The sequence below is a fragment of the Peromyscus californicus genome, unplaced genomic scaffold (genome assembly GCF_007827085.1).
Source record: "Peromyscus californicus insignis strain IS unplaced genomic scaffold, ASM782708v3 Scaffold_5__1_contigs__length_169319896, whole genome shotgun sequence".
Taxonomy (NCBI): domain Eukaryota; kingdom Metazoa; phylum Chordata; class Mammalia; order Rodentia; family Cricetidae; genus Peromyscus; species Peromyscus californicus.
Genome location: NW_026294573.1, coordinates 15,207,605 through 15,222,703, shown reverse-complemented (window position 1 = coordinate 15,222,703; position 15,099 = coordinate 15,207,605). Strand labels below are relative to the sequence as shown.

Sequence of the window (15,099 nt, the reverse complement as noted above, 5' to 3'; positions counted from 1 at the left end):
TTGTAACCAATATAAGTCTCTGTGTTTACTTGGTTGGATCTGAGCGGCTGTGGGACTAACAGGTGAGAGAGATTTGTCCTGACTGTGGGCCAGGCAGGAAAACTCTAGCTACATACACCCGCCTACAACACACACACACACACACACACACACACACACACACACACACACACACACATACACACACACACACACCCTGGGGTGGTGGCACACATGTATAGTCCCAGTGCTGGGAAGCTAGAGACAGATAGGCTCCTGGTGCTCAGTGACCAGCCGGCCTGGCCTATTTGGTGAGTACTATCTAGGTCACTACGAGACTTTGTCTCAAAAACAAGGTGAACAGCACCTGAGAAATAATACTCAAGGTTGTCTTCTGGCCTCCACATGTGCCTGTGAAACTCCATGCACAAATACATACACACACATGTATGTACACATCTGTGCACACGTGCCCATACACACATACACACACAATTCTTTTTCATCCCTGAGATCTGGCCACTCTCCCTGGCAAGACTAACACATCCAACCAGAGGCAGCTCTTCCTTCGGCCCCTCCCAGCCTCTCCAATCTCACTGCCCCTAGAAAATTCTAGCCCCTGAGCCCACCCCACCAGCTGGCTGCTGCCTTCAGGCCTTTGGTCTCCAGCCTTTCCCTCTTCCTATTCCTCCTGAGTCTTCCTTTTCTTCTTCTTCTTTTTTTTTTTTTTCTTGGTTTTTCGAGACAGGGTTTCTCTTGCAGTTTTGGTGCCTGTCCTGAGTCTCACTCTGTAGACCAGGCTGGGGTCAATCTCACAAAGATTCGCCTACCTCTGCCTCCCGAGTGCTGGGATTAAAGGCGTGCGTCGCCGCCCGCCGCCGCCGCCGCCGCCGCCGCCACCACCCGGCCCTCCTGAGTCTTCCTGACATGCAGCTCTGTCTCTGGCTGCCATTCAGGGACTGCCAGCTGCCTGGCAGCCACCTTCCCACTTGACGTGTACCCAGGGCCTCACTGAATTATGTATCCACAATCTAAGACGCTGCCTAGAGAAAGGCACCTGCCAGTAAGACAGTTCACAGACTGGAGGCACGGGGCTTAGCACAGGGACCTCTGGAGCATATTTGGTGCCAGTTTTTTGACTGCCATGTTGAGGTGCCCTCAGATCTGTGAGCTCCTGCGAGTCAGTATGCACCCACAGTCTGGGTGTCCGACTCCCAAGAGCAAATGAGAGTCCCCCACAGGCTTACAAGCGCTTGTGCCGCCAAACTTGGTACGGATTCTGGCCCAGATTGCCTGACATTTAACGAGACAGCCCTGGAGAGATGACTAACTCCTCTGCACCTAAGATGCCTCGTGCACAAAAAATAAGGACACGATCGAAATGGGACTGAGGGCTGGGCAAGATGACCTATGCAAATGACTTAGCCCGGGGCCCAACCTTATATTCATTTGTAACCTTCGATGTTAGGAGGATTCATCTGTTTCCTCTTCTTTGGGGGCTTGGATCAGCTGGTGACATGTACCAGGGCCCATACTGGATCACTGAGAGTAAAGAGATGGCCAGAGGGATCCCAAGGGATCAAGTGTTCAAATCTAATTGTCCAGGCCCAGCCACGTGTGAGCAAGGCAGACATGCACGGAGAAGCCCAAGAGAGGGGGTAAGCCAGAGGCAGTGCTAAGGCAGGGAAGTGAGAGAGCCACCGGATACAGGGAGGAGCCACAGCGGTACTTATTTAAGTCAGCACCACACTGTCCCGACCAAACCCAGCTCTTACCCCAGGCCCACCACCCCCTGCATCCACAGAGCCAGTCCCCAGGAAAGAGAGTGGAGGCATCAAAGGTATTTATTCAGGAAAACACTCGGGTTCAGGGCAGATGGCTACTGGTTACAAGCTCTAAGGCTCTCGTCAAACAGCCACGGGCTGGGGCACCCCCAGGCAGGGGGTGAGCTGGCAGCCCCCTGGACACAAACAATGGTGCCCACATATCAGAGGGCTCTTCCTCACTACCTGCCTGCCCTCGGGTTAAAGTGCAGCCGGGAAGGAGAAGAGGGAAGAACAGAACGGGGAGCTAGAGGAAGCCGGGGTCAGCAGGGGCCCTACGCAGGGCCTCCTGCCCACTGTGGTCCCAGGTGATGGAGATAAACCAGGCATGCGCCCCCATTCAGAAAAACAGTGGGGCTGGCTGCCTCAGCTTCCCAAAGGGTCCAGAACGCGGTGAGCAGAGTGCTAAGATCTCTGGAGGGAGAGGCAGGAAGGATGTTTTCTTCTTCAGTGACTCTGGCACCTGAGTCAGTGGGGTCCCGCCCCAGCCCGACTCCTAAACCACCCCATTCAAGGGTTGCTTCCCTGGACGTGGGGAATGAGGGAGACCTACGGGGCTGGAGCTTCCTGCTTCTGCCAGCAGTCTTCCCAGCCCAGACCCTCCTGCAAAGAGGATGCTGGCATGGTACCCACCCTCTGCCCATCCCTGGGGAGCCTGCCCCATCAGGAGTTGTGTGGACCTTGGCCTGGGCCTGCTGCCCCATTTGAGGGTCTTGCTCATCCTCAGCAGCTCAGCCCACTTCCTCTCCATCCTAGGGACCCATTTCTAGAAAGCAAAGGAGAGACCACACTTCACCTTCCAAAAAGGAGCCCTGAGGATGTCTGCTTCCTCACCCCCTCTCCCCACATCTTGCATATATTAAATCGTGCAGCTTGGCTCCAGCCCCTCCCTTCAGATCTCCATGACAACCGGGCAGCATTCCAAGTCCATCCAGTGCCAAGAGGAGGAGGACTTCTACCTCTCCCCTCCCTCTTCCCTGGAGGGTGGGACCCAACATTCCACAGGGCACAAGAGGGGAGGAAGAGTTGGGGGGCCCTCAGTCCTCAGCCCCCTCTTCTTCAACCTGAGGGGCTCCCGGAGGTTCTTCAGGCTCAGGGGTCTGGCCACCGGGGTGGGGGTGGGGGTGGGGGTGTGGCCCAGGCTGGGAGCCCAGCCCGTCTTCACCCTGCACGTAGACACTCAGGCCCTCGTGACTGGGCTCCTTGCCGCAGGCCTGGCAGCTGCAATGTACAATCTTCTCCACCAGCTTGTCCACCCTGGGCACCTCCTCGTGGCCAGGACACTCCAAGGTCACCTGGATGGGGCAGGAGGAAGGGAAGGGATGTTTTCTGAGGCTTGGGCAGGTGTTAGAGACCCCAAGAATAACACATCCTTGGGGACCAAGAATCCCAGAGTCCACCCAGGACAGCCCAGTGTGTTCTGTGGACCCACCGGGGGTGGGGGTGGAGGGACGCTGAGCTCTGGCAGGAACTCCAGTCTCATCTGCTTGCAGGCAGCCCTGCCCCTCCCACCCTTTCCCCCAGGCTTGGGGGTCGGGTAGTAAATCCCTGTTTGGGGCTCCCACACACTGTGCTCCCAATGAACTTGGAGACAAATCCTGACCCCTTCCTTGGGTCCTCGGGACCTTCAGGCTGGCCTTGGCTGACCTCACCACCCCAGGACCCTGCTGCATCCCCACCAGCTCTGCACCAACTACTCTGACCCCAAAGACTCGGCTAATGTCCTTCCCTCTGCCTGGAAGGTTCTGGCTCAACCCAACCCATCCTCCCAGTGGTCTCAAAGTCTGCACAGTAAGTTTCTGGGCAACCTTTGGGTCTCAGCTCCATCCCAAGCCCCCGAGGCAGCAAGGTTCACTATAGCAACCCCTTAGCACGCCATTCTTGCCTTCTGGTCATGCTTCCAACTGTCCTCCCTCCCTTCCTCCCCCCTTTATTCCTCTCCTTTCTTCCACAGAGCACCTACTCCACGGCCGCTCTGGGGCACAGGCGCAGGCCAGGTCCTTCAAGGGACTCAGTCTGCTTGTCCTAATCACTCGGATGTGTTGGGAGAGGTGTAGATGTGACAGCTACTCAAAGGAAAGGTACATGGTGCTGGAGAGCCCACGGCACCAGGCTTGGACCGGGTCAGAGGGTCTGGAACAGTGCCCTCCAGGAAACAATTATTGAGTCAAGAGCTAAAGAGTCAGTAGAAGTTAACTAGCTGAGGAACGGGGTCCGGGGCGGGAGGGGGGGTGTTAAAGCAGAGGAAAGAGTATCTGCAAAGATCCTGGGGTGCAAAGGAACAGAGCACGTAGGAAGGGCTACAGTGAGGCAGGTTGTGGTAAGTGTCAGGTTTTTGAAGAAGGGTAGGAGGCTCTAAGACGGTTCTGGAGGGACTGCTGAGCCAGACCATCAGAGCAGGGCAGAGAGTTTAGTCTTAGCTTGTAACTGCGAGAGGAGACTGAAGGACCGCAGTGTTTGTGACATGGGTGGAGACTCAGAAAAATCTGGGACCCACGACAAGTTGGTGTCAGACTGAGCAGTATACCCTACGTGTATTCCCAGCACGGACCCTGCAGCTCACACACACACACGGTGAAGCCTTAGGAAGTACCCAAGGCCTCCTGCGGCAGTACAGGGATGGGATGGACAGCTGGACTCACAATCTCCCACATGGACTGGGCCGGCATGCAGGAGTCACAGTGCACCAGCGACTCTGTGGACTGCGGGAAGGTGTTGGGGACGCTGTAGCTGAAGCACTGTCCTAGGCAGGCCCTGTGGGAGGAAACGTCTCTGAGCCCGGATCTCCAGACGGGAGGCAGGGGTGGGCAGTCCTGAGGTTCCTTACCCTTCCCCGAGTCCCGGGCCTCCCCCTCTCCCTCCTCCAGAGTCCCACCTGTTCTGGATGGACTTGGCCTCACAGCCGCTGTGGCCCACAATCTGTGTGATGTTCTTGGCTTCACACCAGGCACTCTTGTCCGGAAAGAGGGCCAGCTTGTTGATGGGTGGTGGGGCAGCCAGCAACATGACAGGAAGGACAGTCCCCACCAGGACCCAAAGCATTGTGCCCGTGACCTCCAGAGCCCTGGAACTGAGCACAGGTGGCAAGTGAGTTGCAGTTTGGCCAAGGAGGCTAGGTGGTGGGGAGCACAGGTGTCTTCCAAGCTTGAACCCCAGGGTTCAAGGCCAGCTCTCAACAGACAAACTAATGTTTTGTTTGTTTGTTTGTTTTTGAGACATAATCTCATATAGCCCAGGCTGGCCTCAAACTAGGTCTATATCCGAGGATGACTTTGAACTCCTGATCCTCCCAATCCCACTTCCCCACTGCTGGGATGACAGGCAGGTAGCACCATGCCCAGCTCCAAGTACTCCTCAAACCTCAAAAGCAGCTGTGCGTCACACTGCCCCTGATAGCACTGGGGAGACTGAGTGGTCCTCAGTGGGATAGTTACTAGTGTCAGACTGTGAGTGTGCCTCAGTGGTACAGTGTGTGCCTAGCTTGTGCAAGGGCTGTGAGTTGGATCCCTCATGTCATAAATTCAACGTGATCCTTTGATTACAGCCTTAGAGGAGGCCATTGTCCACGTCTCCTAAAAAGACATTGCTACTCAACCTTGTGCCACTCAGACAGATGTATTTCTTCCTAGGATTCCCCACCAGAGTGTCCAGCCACCAGAGATCCCCACACATCATTACCCCCAGCCGCATCATAACCCGAGTCAAGCAGAGGACCACTTAACGAAGTTCTCTGCTTCAGGAGTAAGGCACTAATTCCAGAGCTGGCCACAAGATGGCGCTGCAGGACAGAGTCTGTGTTCTAAAGGAGCCACTCAGCACTCAGAGGGGGACTTCTACCACCTTCCCCAACTTTTATCTTCTGTAAGCTTCACACACACACACACACACACACACACACACACACACACACACACACACACACACACACACACCACACACACACACACACACACACACACACACACACACACACACACACACCTCAAAAAATAGTGTAGAGGGTTTCCAGGAAATCTGAACAGAGAGGGAAGTGCTTTCAAAGGCAGAGTGTCCCCAAACCTCTGAAATAGGACACTAGGAAAAGTTATATATGTATGTATGTATGTATGTATGTATGTATGTATGTATCTGTCTGTCTATCTATCTACCATCTATCTATCTTTCTATCATCTATCTATATATCTATCATCTATCCATCCATCTACCTATCTAATGCTTTGTGACCCTGGAACCTTCAAGCCTCAGTTTCTCCAACCTGTAAAATAAGTGACACTTTCAAACCTGGTAGTGCATCAGAATTCCCTGGGGGCTTAGAGTATGAGAGCTCTCAGCTGGGATGCGTGAGATTCACCCTTGAGAGGCAACCAGATAAGGGAATATCCCCAGCTCAGACAGTTGGAAACTGTGTCTTAGTATTGCCCCCAGAGGGGCCTGGGTGAGCTTGATGGGGGATAGAGGGGCCCCTGCTCTCTGGAAGCCGGGTACCACGAGTGGGGACGGCTGGTTCCTTTGTGTGACAGCCCTGCCCTGGACCTGCAGTTCCCAGGAAGTGATGGGGGGCGGCAATGACAGGTGTTCTACACAATGTCCAGGGAGGTGACAGAGGAAGTGGCCGTTCCTGCAGGGAACAGAGCTGAGGGAGAAGGATGTCTGGGAGGGTAGAGCAGCCTTCAGGCTCATCAGGCAGGGAGGGCCCCCAGCTACAGCTCCTCTCTCTGTAGAAGTCTTGGTCCCTGGAGATGACCTCTGCCCCTGTCTTGACAGGGAGAGGGACAGCTGGGGGTGGGATTGGACAGTGTGCCCAGATCCCAATAACTTTCTGCTGTGATCCACACTCAGCTATACACTTCAGACTCACCTGTAAGATCTACAACAAAACCCACATTTTTAGAATAAGCACACCCCAAGGGAACCGACTGGACTCGTTCCTAAATGTAGGTGATAGTCTCAGCATCCAGAAGGCCTCCTGCTCCTGATAGGAACTAGCCTGAGCCAAGGTGTGACCACAACCTTCTAAAGAGTTCCAAGGCTCATAGAAGACCAGAGCTCTGGGCCCTCCCTGAGCTGGACTAGCCCTCTAGGCACCAGAGAAGTTCCAGATATAGTCCCTGACTCTGTGACATTTTCTTGGCAATGACAGGCAGGGAATGAATAGGACCCGGGTAGGAAGTGGGTAAGGTCTGGGGAGGTGCTGGGATTGAGACCTGAGGCAGAGTGACAGCAGTCAGGAGATGGGCACGTGAGTCCGCCTTGGACAGGAACTAGGAGAGATGGGGATGGAGGTTGCCAACGTCAGGACCAGCTAAAGTGGAGCCCGGCCTGGAGTTTAACCATGAGGCTACCTGGAGACAGGATAAGGGGGCATTTGCAGAGTGTCACTGGCCCAGAGATTAGGCCCTGTTATTAGATAGATCAAGTAGAAGCTGAGGAGAAATGAGGTAGTCTGAGTTAGGAGGCCACCTCCTATATCTTGCTTCTCAGGTGCCCCAGGGGAGCAAACACAAAGACCAGACATACCCCTTGGAAGAGTGGTGTACCCCAACCCACCAGAACCTGGCCAGGACCTGGAGCAGAATGCTGGAATCACCCTCAATCTCCCCAGGTCAGCAGATGGACCACCAGTAGACTGGCCCACTGCCCCTGGAATCCCCGGTGTTAAAAGTCTGCAGCCTAGGAGCTGTGTGGCTGTGAGGAAGTGTTTACCTCTCATGGCCTACTTCCCTTGGCTGTAAAGGAACATGGTTCCTTCCTAGAACTGGGAAGCTCCTATGATAACACCAAGAATCCAATATCCAGTATTTAGCACCCAGAACGCAGCATCTAGCACCCAGCCAGAACCCAGCATCCAGCACCCACTCAGTACCCAGCACCCAGTACTCAGCACCCACCCCAGTACTCAGCATTCACCTACCAACACCAGCTCTCTTCCCTGAAGGGATCATGAATAAGGCTGGGCAGTGTCAGAAGGGAGGCCAAAGAGGTGCCATTAGGAACCCCTCCTCTAGCCCTCACACCCTGCCCAGACATGATGCCCTCCACCCAGGTTTAATCTTCTATCGATTTACCCTTCTTGTGTGTGTTCTCAACCCACAACTCAGCTCATTTCTGCTTAAGCAACAGTTGGACTTTCCTTCCTGGGCCTTCAGAGCCTCACCCAGCTTCTCTCATAGCTTCCACCCTGAAGGTCACACAGAGTGCCAGAGTGCCAGGGCAGGACAAGACCGAGCCATCTGTCAGATCAACACCCAGCTCTGCAGAGGTCGTCTCAAAGCACTTCCAGCAAGAGAAGAGACATACCCTCCCCGGGGCCATTCATTCCCTGGAGCTGGCACTCCCTGTCTGGGGGTCTTCGAGGAGGGTGAAGCAGAAGGGCTATACTCACCCCCCTCCAAAACTCAGATCCCACCGGCAAATGCAGATGCCCGAGCGAGAGGGGTAGACGTTCATAATTCCAAGTGGAGTAGAGGATTGCAAATAGGTTATGGTGAAGGTCCAGGGGGGCGCGCTCCTGGCTGGAGTTTACTGCTGAAGCAAAAGTCGGCAGAGGGGATCACAGCCGGCAGCCCGGGGCCTCTCCTGCCTGGCAGGGAAATGGGTCCTAACCGCAGCCATGGCAGCTTACAATAACTCCACTGGGTAGGCCCTGTCTCCCCCACTTTCTACTTGAAGAATGGAAACACACACGGCGGCAGCTGGAATTTGAAAGCGCTCACATATCCAACGATAGGAAAGCCAAGGTCTGATCATGAATGAATCAGGTGAGCGGCAGTTACCCTCACAGATTGAAGGCTCACCAAAGAGAGAGAGAAAGAAAGCAAGAAATGGGGAGAGAGGCGTCCGGGAGTGGGGTTATGGAATGAAGAGCAGGAATGGGTTTGGGGGTGCCCTAGGGGCAGTCTTCCCATCCCTGTCAAAACTCTGGTGTTTAGCTATTGCCTCATCTGGAATCTGGCTTCAGAGACCAGAGTTTGAGCCCTATTCCTGGCTCCCCGAAGACAAGCATGTGGTCACGGCAGGAACTGGCTCCTAGGTCTAGGTACTGGAGGGACGTGTCCTGCTATGAACTCAGTGGCATCCTTCGCACAGGTGGAGCGTAGACAGATGCCCACCCTAGCCACACCTCAGACCTGGGGGTGGGTAGGATATGTCTGGTGAACCTCTCGGCAACAGCTGGATTCTGAGAGGTGTAGCCCTTCTGTCCAGCTCCCCGCAGGCCTCCTTGTGCCTAGCCTTCTCCCGCCTTGCCATTCGTACAGAAAGGAAGCCCCCACAGGGCGACACCCACAGCTGACCCCTGCCTTCACACACAGGTCAAGAAGAGGCCAGCCCATCTCTCCCTGGCAGGAAGCACCTTGGTAGCTTCCCTGGCCCTTGACTCACAGGCCCTTCAGGAATGCCAGGGGGTGGGGCTGTGAATACACAAGGCTTGGCCCACAGCACACCTGCCAGACTCCTGCAGCTGCCCTGAGACGCTCACCAGAAATGTAGAAGCCTTGGGCCTGTCCTGCAAAATCAAACCACCAGAGCCCGGGGTGTGGCCTAAATGGGCATCTGTCTGTGTCCCCTGCATGACTCTGAGGCCTAGGGTCAGGATCTGTGTGTGGTCTCCCTGTTCCCTAGAAAAAAAGGCCTCCTTAATGTCATGACTGACAAGATCCTCTCGGTCCCACCACCAGATTCTAACACCTGTAGCAGGTGTTCTAAATGCTGCATGGACTTAGCTCTCAAGGACAGTCACCAACACCACCCACTAAAGCCTTTACACAGCAAAGAGGTGACTTGTTGGAGGGAACAATTGTCCACTATTTCTTCTTAAAAACAACAACAAAAAAAAAAACAAAAAAAAAAAAAACCAAACTTTCCAGACAGGGTTTCTCTGTGTAACAGCCCTGGCTGTCCTGGAATTCACTCTGTAGACCAAGTTGGCCTTGAACTCACAGAGATGTGCCTGCCTCTGCCTCCCAAGTGCTGTAATTAAAGGCATGCACCACTATGCCCGCTCCCCCGCTAACTCTGAAAAGTCAGGGTCACTCAGTCCCCGCTGGGATTTTCAAGGTAGGCTGTAGCTGTACCACACCACATCCCCAGTCTTACACACACACACACACACACACACACACAATCTCTCTAATACATACACAATCACACACACATACATGGTGTGGGAGCGGGGGTCTCTCTTCCGCTCTCCACAACTATCGCAGGTTCAGGTTCAAACCTTAGCTCAGCCACCTGAAGATGTCTGTGCCTCAGTTTGCTTATCTGCGATGTGGGAACAGTAAAGACCTCTCCCCTAGGCAGCTGAGAGGGGTAAACTGAAGAGCGTATGGAAGGTTCTGGAGAGGTTATCACTGTGGGGTTACAGCTTCAGGAAGTCACCATGAGCACGGCTTGGGGTCACTTGACCATCTTAGCCTCTGTTCCCCCCTCCAGATCCGGTTTAATCCTTAATGTTTCTCAATCTGGGACGTATCTGCTGTGATAGGGATTTAGGGGGATACCTTGAGTTGAAACTCAAGCAAACAGCAAGATCACTGGGAACGGTTTCACTAGCTGCCAAGTGTCACCCAACACACCCACTTGCCAGGGCAGGAGCTGAGGCAAGACCTGATGCAAACTCTGTCCCTCTGGAAGACAGAGGTCCCGAGAGTGCAGCCCCCTCAAGATCTAGCTACGGAGACTCAGGCTATGCCTGGTACCCACTGCGCATGCGGCTGGTGCAGAGGGTGTGGTGCTTGTGGCCGCTGCCCTGGGCTTGGGGATCGGTAGGGTGGGGCAATCCTCCAGGTCTTGGAATGAGTACAGGGACTTCCTTGAATGGTGCAACTGAAAAATGCAGCTGGGGAAGGGGCAAAGCCGTCTCTAGCCTGAGGTCCAGCTTACACCGGTCAGGCCCAGCTCTGGATTCCTGGGTGCTGAGGGAGAGGGGGGTGTCTCAGAATGAGTATCCTAGGGGCAGGGCTGTTCATATAGACCGTGTCGGTGACCTGTACTTCACCTCAGTAAGCCTCACACTTACCACCTGTGAAATAGACGTCGGCGTAGCCTGGGAACATCTGGCTTAGTAGATTCCCTTGGGGAGAGTCTGGCTCCAGTGTGCCGCTTAAGGCCACAAGGATTCCATGACCCCAGGAGCACCACAGGGTGGCTTTTCTCCCTTCTGCTCCAGGGCAAAGCATGAACCAATTGTGCAGTGGGTTGATACCCAGGGTCTGTCCCATGCCACCCGGGCCTACCTCCTAGGACCAGGCGGCTCCACCTTCTGGCTCTGGGTATTTATTTCTATGCAGGCAGTCGGGCCCCACAGACCAAAAACAGTCTCCAAAACAAATGTATGCTAACTACCGGCTGCAGGGCAGGCTTACACATCTGCTCAACAGAAGTTCCGCTCAGACCTCACCAACAACCCTGCCCACCCCACAGCCTCCGACCCCTGGGTTGCCAGCAGGAGGAAAGAGCTGAAATTTCACTTTAAGGAGGCTGTACCCCGACTATGGCGCAGGATCCACTCCCCTGTCTACCCCTCCAACACACAGGCCCAGGAGAGAGGTTTGGCTTTCAGGGAAGGGTGGAGAAGGGTGGGGGTCACAAAGAAATGCCCCAGCCTTGTCTCTTCTTTGGCTCGAACTCAAGGCGAACCCGCCCAGGCAGTTCCAGCATCCGTGGGAGTCTCGGGGGGCTGGCTGCGTAGTGACAAAGAGCGGGGGGCTGCCTGTTGACAACTTACTTCCCCACTCCCAGCCTGTGCCAGCAGGCTGTTTTCCTGGGGTGTTCCGAATTGCAGGCTGGTGGCTTCCAGCTGGGCAAGGGCCTCGGAAAGCCTGGAAATATGGCCTTCTCCCTTGATGCCCCCCCCCCCCCAGACCTCCCCCAGCCAGGCCAAGGCAAGCAGCTGCCCCCTTTAGTGACGCTTGTAAAAGATCATCGCCTGGCCCGGGAGCCAGAGCCGGCTGGAGGGCAGGTGGCCGGCAGCAGAGCCCTGCGGTGAACACTGCCTCATTGGGGTGGAATGCTTGCAAGGCTCGCTATAGCCCCTGGAAAGGCCAGCTAACTCGGGCGCTCACGCCTGCTCTCCCTCTCCCTCTCTGCCCCTGCAGGGGGGAATGAACCGGCCAGACTTGGGGGACGGAAAGAGGAGGGTTTGGGGTCTTTCATAGTGCCAGAGGAACTCTGCACGAGCCCAGCTGGGGGACCGCGCCTCGGAAGCTGGGGCGGGATGCTTTGATTTGAAGGGAGGAGGTCAGGGAGGCGCTCAGTCACCGAGAGAAAACACGAAGGCAGAGACCTAAGCCCAGAGAAAGTGAAAATCGAGGCACGAGGGGGACAACGGGAGGGACAGAACTCCTGAGAGAGCGTGGGGGCGGAAATGGAGCGATGCAGAGAGCCAGAGACCTGCGGATGGGAGACAGGGACCGAGTGGGGGACCAGAATAGAGCCAGAGGACCAACGAGCCCAGAGTCTCAGCGCTGCCCGGCGCCCGCCGGGCGACGCTTTCCCTCCCACTCTCAGTCTTGACGGTGAAACTCCTACAAGAAACGGAGCCCCGGGGCGCGGCTGGCGACCGGCTCCGGACGCCGCCGGTGCCCCCTGGCCACCTGGGAGCCGCGCCCACGTCCCCAGCGCGGGCGATCGGAGGCGCCGGGCCGGCCGCTGAACTGCGCGGCGCTGGGGGCGCGGGCTGGCGGAGCGCGGAGAGGAACTGCGGGACTCTGGGGACGCTGTGGGGCGCGGTAGCAAGGGGACCCCGGCTGCCCGGCTCCAGCGTGCGGGCCCGGGCGAGACTTACCGCGCACGGCGGCAGGGGGAGCGCGGCGCGTCCTCCTGGGGGTCCTGGGAGGGGGTTGGTGGCCTCGGGGGTCGCAGACCCGGGGTCCTCGGGCTGGGGCGGCCCCGCGAGGCTCGGCTGGGCTGCTCTGCTGGCCGTCTGCGGCCCCGGGCGGGCGCGAGGCGCGGGGGAGCAGCGGGCCGAGCGCCTCCGACGTCAGGGTGTCTCAGCTCCAAATAGGGAGCGAGGGCGGGGGCAGCGGCGGCGAGGGGAGGGACGCGCGGGCAGGGCGGGCGGGCGAGGGCCGCTCCCTCCGCGCGCGAGCAGGGGCGCCCAGGCCGCGGGCCCCACTCTCCCGACGGCCGGGACAGAGATGAAAGGGCACGCGCCAGGCGCCCGGCCGCTTCCCAGGCTTTGATTCCCCTCCGCCAGGCTTTTCTGGGCCGTCAGGTCTTGCCAGGCCTTGGCGTGACAATAGCGGACGAACCCTTGGACACTTGCTGAGTGTAGCGCTCCAGCCTATTGGGGTTCCGGCACCAGGAGCCCATCCGAAGCTGTGCCCAATCTTCCCTCAGGAGGCTGGTTCCGATCTGGGCTGTCTGTGTCCTCGACCCTTCTTGACCTTCAGTTACCTCTAAACAACCTAGCCGGGACATCCAGAGAAATGTCTGAGAGGCCAAAACTGACTCTGACTCCTTCAAGAGGGGGCAGTGCAGCTCCCCTGAAGGAGGGCTATCTACCTAAATCCACTAAGGTGAATTGCGCTGGTATAGCCTGTTCCAACAGAATAAGAGGATCGATCTAGATCGGGGCTGTAGCCCAGTTGGCAGAGTGCTTGCCTAGCATGCAGAAGACCTTGGCTTTGATACCCAGGACCCCATAAACTGGGTCCAGCGGCGCTCACCCAAGACCCAGGGTCAACTAAACAGCCACCCTAAGAAGAGGAAGAAGGTAGTGTCCTTGTTCCTTGGAGGTGACAGCCCAGGGCACCAAGCAGGATGGTGAAAATTGGGGATCTGTGTCAGTCATATATGCCCATGTATTTAAGTCATTCAGATGGACTCAGCCGTGCTCATCTGACATCTCCGAGCTTGTCTCCAAGCTGCCAAGCTCCGGGGGTGGGGGGTGGAGTTGGGGAGTGGCAAGGCCTCCTGGTGGCCTAGTGGTAACACCATGGCTGTCCCAGGTCATCTGCTCTCCAAATCAACAGCTGTGAGGCTGTTCTTCAGCCTAGATTCCCCCCTTCCTTCATATCCCATTCAGTGCAGTCTTCATCTACTAGGGTGGAAAGCCTTCCCAAGATCCTCAGGTAGTGTGCACTTCTTCCTCCTCCGGGTGTGATCCCGCAGCCTGGGTTCCATTTGTTCACGCCGATCTCTCTTTATGATGGCCTCCATCAGCCCCTCAAAGGCAGACCTTCCTTCCATTTCAGTGTTACCCCCATTTAATACACGCAAAGGGCCCAGAAACAGCTTAAGTAGCTCGTCCAAAAAGTTATACAGTAAGAGGCTAAGGATTGGCGGTCCATGCACTGTAGACACCAGCCTTGGGCCATTATACCATACGTAGGGCGTTTTTCTGCCAAAGCTTGCCAGCAGTCTCAGTGCGGACCTTGGGCAGGATAGGAGTGGATGTCTACGTTCTGCAAGTTCTGTAAGAGCCCATTCCCACCAGACATGGTGACACATGCTTGTAATCCCTACATTTGAAAGGTAGAGACTGAAGGAAGGGTCAGGCACTCAGGCCAGCTTCAACTCGGTCCGTGCTAACCTGGGCTACGTGAGACCCTGTCTCAAACAAAACAGAGGCTGGTGAGATGGCTCAGTGGGTAAGGGCACTGAGACTCTTCTAACAACCTGAGTTTGATCCCCAAGACCCATTGTGGGAGGAGGAGGGAACTGACTCCTGAGAGTTGTCTTTTAACCTCCGCAGGTGTGCTGTGGCACAAGTGTGCACACAAACACACACACTCACACAAAGGAAAATAAATACATCAATGTGATTTTAAAACCAAGCAAACAGGACAGACCCTGTTCCCACACTGCAGGAGGATAACTGTGTGGAGTAATGTGCTCATCAGATCACACACACCGTAGCAGAGAAGGCTGGAATTCCAGCCAGTGCAGTGGCTGTGCAGTGCACAGCCTTGGCAGTGCAGCCCAGCACCCTCTCAAACACAGGGAGGTTCCAGAGCAGCTCCAAACACCTAACCAAGGACATGGGGTTTGCAGTTGACTTACATCTGTCTGGCGAAGACCAGCGATGACAGGAAGCTACAGTGTGGGTAGGGGACCTAGAAAGGGACTTAATATCTTTCAGCAGCTGCTGTTTTATACCCAGCTAAGCAGTCTGTCTGTTGTATCTCATCTACTCTTTACCACATCCCATTGCTCCATTGTGCTGGTGAGGACAAAAGTGTCATAGCCACCCTCACCCCCACCCCCAGATCACATTGATAGTGACTGACAAAGGCTAGATTTGAAGGCACAGCCCATGGTCCTCTGCTTGGCACACACTCTTGGCTGCCTCAGA

General features: G+C 55.9%; 1 protein-coding gene across 1 annotated transcript; it reads right to left on the bottom strand.

Moving 5' to 3' along the window:
* Positions 1-1,805: 1,805 nt before the first annotated feature.
* Nbl1 (NBL1, DAN family BMP antagonist) lies at positions 1,806-12,781 on the bottom strand. Its single transcript, XM_052717463.1, has 4 exons — positions 12,589-12,781; positions 4,678-4,872; positions 4,445-4,556; positions 1,806-3,097 (listed from the first exon to the last, which is right to left on the bottom strand). Exons 2-4 carry the CDS (start codon positions 4,842-4,844, stop codon positions 2,840-2,842), a joined length of 537 nt encoding a protein of 178 aa, XP_052573423.1. The 5' UTR covers positions 4,845-4,872; positions 12,589-12,781; the 3' UTR covers positions 1,806-2,839.
* Positions 12,782-15,099: the final 2,318 nt, after the last annotated feature.

Coding starts and splice junctions, on each gene's coding strand:
- Nbl1 (XM_052717463.1), bottom strand. CDS start 4,844: ATGCTTTGGGTCCTGGTGGGGACTGTCCTTCCTGTCATGTTGCTGGCT. Junction 4,557..4,677: donor GCCAAGTCCATCCAGAACAG/GTGGGACTCTGG, acceptor TTCCTCCCACAG/GGCCTGCCTAGGACAGTGCT. Junction 3,098..4,444: donor CCCAGTCCATGTGGGAGATT/GTGAGTCCAGCT, acceptor TGCCCCATCCAG/GTGACCTTGGAGTGTCCTGG.